Source organism: Furipterus horrens, unplaced genomic scaffold, assembly GCF_987537825.1.
Source record: "Furipterus horrens unplaced genomic scaffold, mFurHor1.1.pri manual_scaffold_2, whole genome shotgun sequence".
Lineage (NCBI taxonomy): Eukaryota > Metazoa > Chordata > Mammalia > Chiroptera > Furipteridae > Furipterus > Furipterus horrens.
This window is the reverse complement of record NW_028327172.1, coordinates 104,992,068-105,004,173: the sequence shown is the minus strand read 5'-3', so window position 1 is coordinate 105,004,173 and position 12,106 is coordinate 104,992,068. Positions and strand designations below refer to the sequence as shown.

General features: G+C 37.6%; 1 protein-coding gene across 3 annotated transcripts; it reads right to left on the bottom strand.

The window, feature by feature from the left end:
* Positions 1-706: 706 nt before the first annotated feature.
* On the bottom strand, positions 707-11,170 carry MEPE (matrix extracellular phosphoglycoprotein). Of its 3 annotated transcripts, none has more exons than XM_090267926.1 (4): positions 11,117-11,170; positions 5,594-5,647; positions 4,575-4,667; positions 707-2,173 (listed from the first exon to the last, which is right to left on the bottom strand). In XM_090267926.1, the coding sequence occupies exons 1-4, from the start codon at positions 11,168-11,170 to the stop codon at positions 707-709; spliced, it is 1,668 nt and encodes a 555-aa protein (XP_090124052.1). The 3 variants fall into 3 exon arrangements, with proteins under 3 accessions (XP_090124052.1, XP_090124053.1, XP_090124054.1); XM_090267927.1 differs by having other exon boundaries at positions 707-2,170; XM_090267928.1 differs by lacking the exon at positions 4,575-4,667.
* Between the last annotated feature and the right edge of the window lie 936 nt (positions 11,171-12,106).

Here is a 12,106-nt window from a genome sequence, read left to right as displayed (position 1 = left end):
GGTTCCCTTTGTCTTTGTGCAGAAAGAAGTGGAACTGAGAAAAGTGAGAACATGATGATTTGTTTCTGGAAGTAAAACTTGCCTTTTAAGAAGTTATGAATGTGCGACATAGGAAAGAGTGTAGAAGGCTCGGAAGCAGGCTGTCTTTGTTAGAGCAGAGGACTTCCGAGGCAAAAGGAAATGCGGGCTCATGCAGAGGGGATGAGGGAATGCTTTCAAGCTTTATTCAGCAGCTTAATTTCACAGCACTGCCTCTGTCAGATGCAGAGCTAATCTTGTTGCCTCTGAAATGAAGCACCACAGATGACAGATTTTCTTATTGATAATTTATTACAGATTACTATGTGAGTGATATTGCTTGTTTTCATGTCTACAGAGCAACAACGAAGGAAGTTTGACATTCACAAACTAATTTTAAATGACACCTATTCAGTTGTTAACTATTTCATAGATCCTTAATGAATTTTTCCTTTAAAAAAGTGGCATAACTTTAAATAGAAGTTTATAAAGTATCATAACTTTGCATAGAATTTTATAATGACCACTAAAACAGCAACAGTTCTCCCCAGGAGGCTGGGTTTCTAGGCTTACTCATTTCCCTGCTCCATCCTTCTTCACCTGGGCTGTATCAGGTGGCTGTCCTTCACCAGAAAGTCACAGGTGTCTTGGTCTTCAGACTTTTATCCTGCTGGGAGGCGCCAGTGGACTAGTCACCGTCACTCTCACTGGAACTGCCACTGTCAGATGACTCACTACTGTCGGGCTTCTGAGGGAGCCTAAGCCTCCTGCTGTAAAGGGGTTTTCTGTAGCCCCAGGAGCCTTTCCTCTGTGGCACACCCTTATTCCAGGTAGAGTTATTTTGTCTGGGGGCTACATAGTGATTTTTTCCACTATGTGTTTTTACAGTCCTCTCATTATTGGGGCCGCTATGAGAACTTATTTCATTTTTAATTTCATTGTCAAGACCATGAGAAGGAGTGAGCCAGCCTGGACTTTTGCCTTTACTTGGAAATCTTTGATTTTCACTTGAGGTCACTTGATTCCTATTAGAATGTTCTGTACCTTTTCTACTACTCTCTTTGCCATTTTTTGGAATTTCATTATAACTAGTACTTTCAGAAACATCACTACTGCCTTCTTTTCTTTTCTCTTTCGAGAGTACATGAGGGTAATGAAACTCTACTTTCCCTTGGTGGGCATTTTGGCTGCCAGCATCCACTCTGTTCCCTTCTTTTCCAGGGAGATCCTTAAAATTGGTGCTACCTGTGATGTCATTGCTGCTCTGCGCTAGGCTTACATCAGCAGTATTTGTCTCTTGAGCTGTTTCATCCCTGGTTCCAACTGTATTTCTGCCACTTTCTGCTTTCTCTGGGATGTCATTATAACTCGGGCCTCCTGCTTCAGGATTGGTAATCTCAGCTTCACCTGGGCCAGAAAACTCGGTTTGAATATCTGTACCTCCTAAGTCAGGATCAATAGCTTCTCCTTTACCATACGTGTCCTTATCAGGTTGGCCATCTCCACTGAAAGGAGAAATATTATTGTCCCCCCTCCTCTGAAAATCTGAATAACCACTGCCTTCAAAATCACTGGGGAATTTTTTGAATTTTGAGAACTGTCTTAAATAGTCAGTGTTGTGTTGAGTATGGTGGGTGCTTTTTCTCTTTGCTGGAATATTTGGGGCTTGTGGATCTCTTTGATAATCCTTCTTACCTTCTGAGAGATCTTTACCATAGTTCCCACTTGCTGAAATTTTGCTTTCAGCATTCCTGGGTTTGGTCTCTTTGTTTTCTTCCACCAGTAGTTTAATTACAGCTTCTGGCTCCATTATATGTTGCATATTATTTCTGTTGAGAGCTGCATCATATTCTTCTTGGTCATGTAGTTCACTGATAACATTGTCTCTATCCTCAGATCCATTATTCCCAGTGGAAATAGGCATCTTTAGGTTATTGTGGATATTTTCATTGTTACTAATACTATCATATTCATTCATTGTCTGTTGATTTTCAAAAAGATTTGAGAGTTTACTAATTTGGTTATTTTTATTGACTCCAGGAAGGAACAAGTATTTCTCTCTTTCTTGGACAATGTTTTCTTTAAGTGCTGGCTCTTGATTTCTTCTCTTGCCAGAATGGTGAACAGTGATATTATCTTTGTTTTCTTCTTCCTGCTAAAGTGTAATTTTTAACATAAAGTGATTGTTTTATTTAAAAATTTAAAGTCTAATAATTCTTAGGATACCTAATAAAAAGATTCTGTTAACTGAATAGAGGTTTGTTAGTAGAGCTAATTCTGGAATGGCCAAAGCAGATTTTATGGAGAAAGAAGAATGAACAAGGTTTGAAGGATGGGTAAACTTCAAATACCTGGAAGGGAAGTGATGAGACTATTTTAAGAATAAGTGGCATAGTAAAATGTTTGGAAACAGGAAATATTTGACAGATATTATAAATAAAACTATAAGTTTGGAGTAGAGAAATTCTAAAGGGGAGAATAAGAAATAAATTTGGAAATGTAGATTAGGGCCTGATATTTGAAGGAGGACAGAGTGTGGTCCTCATCTTGTGAATAGTGAGTCATTGCAAGTGATACAGAGTTCCTGTTTTTAAAAGTATTTTCTCTTCCATTTGCATATCCATTTCTTTCTCTCTCTCTCTCTCTCTCTCTCACTCTCTCTGTCTGTCTTTCCCTCCCTCCCTCCTTCTCAACAGTACTGTTCTATTTGCAGGATTGCCTGTTGTTTTACATGTATTTTATTAATGCTAGGAGAAGTGAGGAAATTGCTTATTCAGCTCACACTTGAAACTCAAGATAAAAATGGTTTATGGACGTCCCCTTTATTTTTATGAAGCTGCTTAATATGCAATATGCAACATGCAAATGTTCCAACTTGTAGGATTTTTAGGAGGTGATTTGAAATGATTTATTTGTGGAAGTTATGACATCATTATTTGCTAATCCTTTATTTGGCATGTATATCCTGAAAATAAGATTTTGCAATGAGGAAAAAATAAAATAGAAAAAAACTTTATAGTGAGTTATTTCTAAATAAGAGGTATTTTAAACATTTGACTTATTTTAAGACATTAAATCTTGGAAAGTTTTACATGGATATTTATATTTTCTTTTGCAATCACATTCGTTTGATTATTGCTATTATATTCTTTTGAGTTAAACAGGTGCATTAGAAAATCAGTAGATAATAATAATTACTTATTAATTTTTTTCTCCATACTCTGAAGTGGGAAGTTTTGTTTTATATTTGGTATTTTACTGCTTTTAAAACAGTAGCATATATACTAATGAATTTTGTGCATTTTACCAAAGACTGAATAGAATTTTTTTATAAATTAAACCATAAAACAACTTTTAAATTGTGGCATGTGGTGGTCAATTATTTTTGCATTTGCTTGTGTTAAATGGTTACTGATTGCATTGCTGATTATGTGATCATAAGTCAGTTGGCTGGTCCGATTTCCTCTGCTTTGCTTTTCTATGTTTATGCTTTCACTCATATTATTCTTTCCATGGAGAATAGCTGCTCCCACCTACTTGTTTACTCAAATCCTATTCATCCTCCAAGACTCAGCTCAATTCTTTCCATTATGTAGTTTTCCCTGAACACCAGACTAGAAACTAATCTTTTTCACTGAAAGCCCTAAAGCATGATATTTGGCTTACCGCTTACACAGCACTTTAAACACCTGTCTTGGGTTGATGGTTTTTGTAAGTGCCATTTGTTTCTTTTATTTTTTTTCTTTTATAATTCTAACATTCTGGAGAGAAAGAATTAAGTTTTCTCAATCATTTTATCTCACATAGTATCTTGCACAGTTGGAAGAGCTCAATAGATATTTGTTACTACAAGTAGGTTTAACAGGCAGTTGGTCTTAGAGATGCATCTAAAGAATATTGAGCAGAACAAAACAACATTCTAAAAGGAAACTATAACTTTCATGGGAAATGGAACCACATTTGGAAAAAGAAGTCCTTTTAGCTGATGACATTTTAAGCTGTGTCCAGCTCTTTGGCCAATGAATTTTCAAGAAGGGACAGCGTGAAAAGAATTCTTGTTCCATTCCAATGACAAGGCCCATATTCTTTCCTTCTGATCATCCTGACACAGATGGTGTCCCCTGTGGAATAATTTAAAGGACACTAAAATGTGTCACTCTTTAGACCAAAATGACTTCTAATCCTCACTATTAGAGCATATGCTAGAATATTTCCAGAAAATCTCATAAAAAAAAAATAAAAAACAGCAAACATTAATCAGAAACTCATGGGTGTCTAGAGTTCACCAGTCCCACGCCTGCCTCGAAAGGTCCTGAAGTAGGGCAGGATTCTGTCCAAGGCAGAGGGTAGCCCACCTGTGGCAGGAAGACCCTGGAGCACAGAGTTCTTTGGCAGAGATGCTTGAGGATCCTCAGATGTGGGAAAAGGATGAAGGCAACAGCCACAAGCAGAAACCCCAGAGTAGGAAAAAGTAAGCTGTTTCCCTTGTAGCTTCCCCTGGCATTAGTCCAGAGTTTGACTCATGATAAGGATTATCACTCAGAGATCCAGCTTACCTTTACTTTAGTTTGATTATTCCTCCCAGATGATGTGTCAGCATACTTAAAAACATAATACCCATGTTTCTCATGGTGACCCTTGTATGTTGCCTACAAAAATACAAATTATATTAAGAGAAGTTTATCTCTCACTAAGAAATTTCCTGCTCTTATTTTGATTGTACAGGTATTTTTAAATTTGGTCTAATTCTGCATCTAACAAAAGGCAGTACTTCTTATAACCACAGGAGGGCGTGTGTCAACCAATCCCAAAGAGCAATTTGTTCCTTTGTTTTCTACGTGTCTCTAAATTAGTTTTCCCTAAGGAAAACTACCCTCTCTCCCAGGGTGTATCAATTTAATTACCAAATTTCAATGGAAATGCAGCACTTGAAAATATTTTCAGGTGGAAGGCGGCAGGAGGATTAGAAGAAAGGAGGATTTTACAGTATATGTGTCTGATGTCAAAATGGCAAAACTCAGCGTGAAAATTCAGGCTCTTACACTTACAGTTTTTGCCTTTGTAATTTTCAGCTGAGACATAATAAAAGATTGTTAGTTCTTAGAACAGAACTTTCTGAGACTGCCAGGAGAAATCATGGCAGGCAGAAATAAGCCAAAATTTGGTGACCTGAGAAGCTGAGGGAACTTGTTTAACTTTGATGCGAATGGAAAACTGACTCCATGTAAACAGAACTCCCCATTAAGACGTATTAATGTTCTTCCCTTTGTTTTCTCCCTCATGTATTGCTTTGTTCTCATGTATATGTGTGGAAAAATATTGGTTGCTAATAAAAAGGTCCCAAAATTTTACTCACTTATTCCTTTGAAGGAAGAAATCATATTAAAGAGAACTCTCCATTTAGAATAATCTTCTCTTTTCTGTCACACATTGTGTGAATTAGAGTGCCAAAATTATGTTGTATAATTTTGCATTTCAATTCTAAGTATACAAGACTATTTTGACAGTTAAAATTTTCCCCTTTTTCCTTTACAAAGTTAAAATGGTTTTATTTGAGAAGAATAATTTTGTTTACCTTCTGTTCTTCCACACAGTCTTGGTTAGTTTTCTCAGTCTGTGATTGAACTGCCTAAAAGAAAACAAGGAATAAAGTTTCACCGAACATTCATTTTTTCATTTAGTTCTTTAAACAACAAATCTTTTATTTTTCTCTCATTGGGTTTACTATTCAATGTGGCAAATCATCCTAACCAGAGAATAATGGACACCCTACCACATTAATATTTGTTTCATTGTTACAAGACAGTGCCCACCTTCCTCCCCCAGAGGGAAATAATGCCATCCATCCCCAAGACAGAACCCCATTCAAACCTCAGGAGAACTGCCGGGCTGGGCAGGAGTGGCATTCTACATGAAAAAGCTTGGCTGTAATTAGTATCCACTGAAAAAGACGTTTTGACTGGAGCATTGGGTGTTGTTTAGTCAGTGAACCAAAATCAGAGTTCGGTGATGTGGGCTTCATGTGCATTAATTGTATAAGTTCAGTGATTGCTGTGTGAGTTAATATAAAATGCTACTGATTATCCGGCAAGAGTAACACCATAGCCCTGCATGTCAGGGGAAGCACCATACCTAAGCATGGGATTTTATTGTTGCCAGTCACCCAGGCAGATATTATTTTTCAGGAAAAGGAAAATGGGGTGACCGGCAAATTGGCACAAATACTTTCTCTTGGTCTGACATGAAAGTGTCAAAATATCTTGAGGGTACCTGGGGGCAAGAGGTAGCTATTAAAGTAGATAAAGGCCAGAAACTAAAAAGATATAGACCAGGCATCTTGTTCCAAGCTTTTAGGCTAAAATTAAGGTGTCATGGGAGAGCATGCAGAATAGGACTTGAGAATCCTTGAGCAAGCTTACCATGGAGGCAACAAACATACCAAGTCTTTTACTCTCAGTATTTTTTTTCCCTTATTTATTTTTGAAACAGTTAGGTTATCTCAGATCTGGCAAGAGGAAGCGATAGGTAGGCTGGCTTGTGCCTGAATGCATGTGCTAAAGTGGTGTCAGTTGTGTAAGAGAGAATAATGCCTGACTGAACCTTAGAGTTCTGTATTTCCGAGCAATAAATATGACCAATTATCCTGCTTGCTTTCAGATCCCAAGCTTCTGCTTTCTCTGTGATGATCCCCACAAACAACATTTCCTGAGCTCCTGTGCCAGCTGGCTGCAGTCTGGCCTGACACTGAAGGGCAGAAGGCGAAAGAAGCCAAAGTATGTACTTCCATGCTCAGTTTGGAGCTGCATCTCTACGATTGGAGGCACCTCCTTTCCTGCTGCCCCCACCCCTACCCTCAGGGCACGGAGAACACTCACCGCCTCCTTCCTTGTTCCTCCAGCCCAAGGCATGGTAGTGCTTTCAGTCTTTGTGTGGCTTCATCACCCTTGATTTGCCCTTTCTGTTCATCCTGTACTTTATAACTATTCTCTTACTGAACTCTCGGTTGTGAATTTTGTTTTCCTGAATCTACTTTAACTGATGAAATCATCTTAGAAGTAAACTCAAATCTTTAGTAAAAGTGCTCTATTTACTGAACTCCAAGGCAGATATGCCTAACATTCCATTTCATTCTGGAAACAAAAATAGTTTGCTAATCACAGATACAGAGAACAAAACTGGTGTTTGCCAGAGCGGAAGGGTAGAGGGATGGGAAATACAGATGAAGTATATTAAGTTATACAAACTTCAAGTTTTAAAATAAATAATTCACAAGAATGTAATGTACAGTCTATGAAATATAGTCAATAATATAGTATTATAATAACTTTGTATGGTGACAGATGGTAACTAGACTTACCATGATGATCATTTTATAATGTATAAAAATATTGATCACTATGTTGTAAGCCTGAAACTAATATAACATTGTATGTCAATTATAATTCAGCTTTTAAAAGATAGAAAAATACACATTAAAGAAATAATGTAATATAATTTTATACTCATTGTATGGGGAACTAGAGGAAAGGATAGTATGATACACATTGGTGGTGAGAATGTTAAGCTACTTAGCATTTTGGGAAGTAAATATGGCAATATCTACCAAAAAATATATATTCCCATTTACTCAATACTTCTATTCTGAGAAATCTATTATAAAATAAAATGACAAATCCTGCCATAAAAATTAAAGTACAAATTTAAGTACAATTTTGATAAAATTGTTTGTCAATAATGCCTTATATTTATATAACACGTTACAGTGCAAACTGCTTTCATATAAATAATCTCATCTGATTCCTATAATAACCCCTGTGAAAAAGGAAGTAGAAGAAATAGAATTGCCTGCACTTACACAGCTAGTAGTAGTAGCAGAACCCCTGGCTGGTTTGGCTCAGTGGATTGAGCGTCGGCCTGTGAGCTAAGTGTCGCTGGTTCGATCTTCCAGTCAGGGCACATCAGAGAAGGAAAACTCTGACTCCAAAAAACCTCCACTGCCTTGCGGCATACCTCTTCAGGGGAAAGGCTAGGGGAGTAAACCCCGACAGAAAATCCGGAGCCGGAGTCCCTAAGGCGGTTTGACGTTGTAGTCAACACCGGCAACTCCTGCGGCGCACCTGAACCCAAGCTGTATCGACTCCGTCTTTCCCTTGGACTCTTCAGCTGCGAAGAGAGGGGGGTCTGCTGCATGGGCAACAGCAGACCCTCCATATCACCCTGCCCAGGATCTGTAGCTTCAGCTTCACTGGAGAGGACACTCCAGCGTCATCACAAGATGTCGATTCAACACGGGAGGAGACAGATACCGTGTCACTCCCGAGTCGGACTGCACAACCATTCTCGGCGGTGCAGATAGACTCTTAAGAAGCTACACCATCGTCTCTCGAGACGGACGGCTGCCGACGACGAGTAGTAGCAGAAGTAAATGAGATATTTTGACCTAAATTCATTCTCTCCAAGTCCCAGGATTAAAATAATAATTTTCAAATGGCCTTATATATGAAAAAAGCGTATTTAATAATAGTAAGAAATGTTTCTGTAGTTTATATTAAGTACCTTCAGGCATATTTTATATTTTTATTGCCTTTTTTATGTTGGTTCTATGATCTTGTGCACATAAATTTAGATAATTGTATCATTTCTCAAAAATATCCAAATAGTAAAAACAGATCCAGAACTGGGGCTACAGGAAAAAGAACATAAAAATGAGATAGGTAGATACTAACTTAATAAGTAAATGACAGTTTGTAGTATTTGGCATCTTCTTACAGAACATAACACATGTGCATGTATTAAAATCATATTTGATAGTTTAGAGTACCTCAGCATAGTTCACAAAAAAAAATCATGAACTTACAACCAAGTAACATAAACAAAGCCTCTATAGTCTAATTGCATATTGATGAATATTAATTAAATTGCATGGCCCAATAATCATCTTTTTTTTTTTTCTATTTTTAATTTGTTTTCAAAGGAAACCATAATGTTATCCCCAAATATGCCTCTTTGCTGAAAGCATTTAGTAAGTAGTAAACTGCCCTGGCTGGTGTGGCTCAGGGGACTGAGTGCCAGCCTGCGAACCAAAAGGTCACCAGTTCCATTCCTGATCAAGGTACATGCCTGGGTTGCGGGCCAGGCCCCCAGTGGCAGTTTGTGAGACTTTGTTTCCCTCTCTCTCTCTCTCTTTCTCCCTCCCTCCCCCTCTCTCTAAAAGTAAATAAATAAAATCTTTAAAAAAAAAAGTAGTAAGCAGAAAAATTTCCTCCTCTTCTGCCTAAAGGCAGGAGATAAATTCTTTTACTGGAGACAGACTGTCACCAATCCAGAGACCACACCAGAAGAATCTGCAAACAAACCTTGTTAAACTAACACTGAGCCAGCTTACTTGAGGAAGATCAGGACTTCCTTAGCTCAAAACTTTTTGTCTTATCAATTCTTGACTAATTTATTGTTTCTTTATCCAAAAGATATAAAAGCTTCTTGCTCTGGTCACTTCTTCAAGTCTTCATTCTCTTGTGAAGGCTCCCATGTACATGTAAAAAATCAGTAAAACTCGTATGCTTTTCTCCTTGTCTTTGTCAACTTAATTTTCAGACCCAGCCAGGGACCCTAGGATGGTCAAAGGAAACTTTTTCCTCCCCTACAGTTTGAATTTGCATTCTAGTTCCAAAACATATGGAAATGATGCAACATATATCAATTTCTGGTTCCACCAACCTATTATTTAAAAATTTAGATAATTGCTCAAATAGAACCTATATATCTAGAAGAAAATATTGTATTTAGCCATTTATAATTCCAAATTGTGTCTCTATGTCTTTGCAAAACCTCTTTCATTTGAAATATGCATCCCTCCCTTCTCCCTCCATACCCACTTGGCAATTCTCCCAGGCTCGAATGTGGTCCTGTGATGGAGATGGCATTGTCTCCCTCTGGGGAGCAATGCTGGCACCCGATTTTCACCAGTCGTCACTGGATTGAGGCTGACAAAGCACATTTACTGGAAAATGGTCGGAGAGTGCCACGCCAGCTGCTCCTTGCACCGTGTTGCTCCAAACAGATTCATCCTAGGCTGGTGGGATTGAGCTGGGTCTGCAAGACCCTCTCGATGCCCATCAGCCTAAGCACACGACTCTGTGGCCCTGATTGAGCTAAGCTATGGGTATTGGGCTTGGCTGATGCGTATTTTAAGCAGTATGGCTTCCACAGGACTGTTGAAGGCTGTCAGCTGAGAGTGGACAAGTTTCCTCAACTTCTGCTGTGCTCACCCGATGACATGGTTCATGCTTGTCAGTGGGTTACCCAACTGGTCACCCACTTGCTCAGGACCTATATTTAAGTACTTCTGGAAACAGAGTGACCACTCGCTTCCATGGTTCTCCAATGGAAAAGTTTACTCTGGGAAGTTAGAATGGTTTCCAGACATTACATAATTGGCATTGTGTCTGCATTGCAGAAAATACCGGTAACATTCAGCATTTTCACAAGATAATTTAGTCACATCCTGAGTACTCATCTGGGTGAACAGAGAAAAAAAGGAGACACAAAAGGAAATTGGAGCTTCATTTGGGTTAAGCTTGGGGCACTTTCTCCCATCTTTAGCCTCACTAATGGAGAGAAACTCATTACCAGGCTCTCACAGTGTTGAGGTGTTGCAAGAATTACAGAAAAGTTCTGGTTCCTCAGTGTTGCCATGTATTTACAAAATCTAGTTGGTAGCCTTAATATATTCAAGGCTTTTTTTTTTTTTTTTTTTTTTAGTTTTTAGTAAAATATTGAGAAGTTCTTTTGGTGTGTTGTAAGTTGGGTCTTGGAACATTTACTCATTAGTGTTAACTGATTTGAAACACTGTGGCTGGGCTCTTGGTTTTCTTAAAAGTACTCTTTCTGTTTTTTCTTAAAAGGGAACTGTTGACATCTTGCAATTCAACACATGTTTACTGAAGGCCTCCCTGCTGGCAGGCTTTAGTGTCAAGTGCTGGTTAATTATCATTGAACTAGGTAAGTGTTACTATTGTGAAAAACCATTGCTTAAGAGAAAAATAGATAAAGAGAGTAATAGATTTTACGATGCTTAACTAAAATTGGAAATGCTTACTGGTGTTGCCCAGGTCAGACTGGAAAGAAGTAGTCCCAAACAGATGATCTGCATCTTTGAGAATCTCTGTAAAAGATAGCATGTTTATTTTAGCCTAAAGCATTGCCAATTAAGAACTGTAACTGTAAGTATAAATACAACACAAAAGTATACAAATACCCTTCCCCCTACCGGTCCATTTTTAAGGAAAAAAAGAAAAACCTATTTATAAGTGACTTAAAAACAAATGTGGAAACTTTAATATAAGTGCTTTTATAGGTCTAATTGTTCCAATATGAAACTGAAAATTGTCCACTATTAAGGCAATGAAGTCAGTTAACAGAAATAAACTTTGTAGACATTTCTTTGCTCTATTTTCAGCCCAAACTTTTCCCTATTGTATTTAGAGGGATCATTTAATTTAGTTATTTATATAATTCATAATAACATTAAATTAGTATAGCAGTTTATAACATACTCTTTAAATGATTTGCCAGGTAGCAGGCTCCACGGTGAAGAATATAATTTTGTCCACTACCAGGCTGGTGCCCCAATTAATTTCCTCATATTCATTAGCAATGTATCTTATCTAGTGTCCATCCATGGGCTGGAGAGTGAAACAATTTATGTAATACTTACATTAATAGCTAATATTTATTGAATACTAAAATGAGCCAAGCATTGTTCTAAAAAGTTTACATGTATTAAGTTAATTGAGCCTCATAATAACCCAATGAGTTAAGTGGCATACTATTCCTATTTTATAGATTAGGAAATAGACACAAAAAGTCAAATAACTTGCCCCAGAATTCTCAGGTAGTAAGGGGAAGAATTGAACTTAATAACCTTGCAATGTAGCTAGAGAGCTGGTGTTCTGTATACCACCTGGAATGTTTTTATTCTTTTACTTATTACAGAAAAATCTACATGTAGTTGATTTATGGGAAAATTATATTTTATATTGGACTCAACAAAATTATGTTTAAAGCATTAACATTTAGCTATGGGAAA

What these genes read in the sequence shown, in the direction of transcription:
- MEPE (XM_090267926.1), bottom strand. Translation starts at nt 11,170, where the DNA reads ATGCAGATCATCTGTTTGGGACTACTTCTTTCCAGTCTGACCTGGGCA. An exon ending in GTCTGACCTGGGCAACACCA is followed by an intron (nt 5,648 to 11,116) that starts GTAAGCATTTCC and finishes GTTTTCTTTTAG; the next exon opens with GCAGTTCAATCACAGACTGA. An exon ending in ACTGTGTGGAAGAACAGAAG is followed by an intron (nt 4,668 to 5,593) that starts GTAAACAAAATT and finishes GTATTTTTGTAG; the next exon opens with GCAACATACAAGGGTCACCA.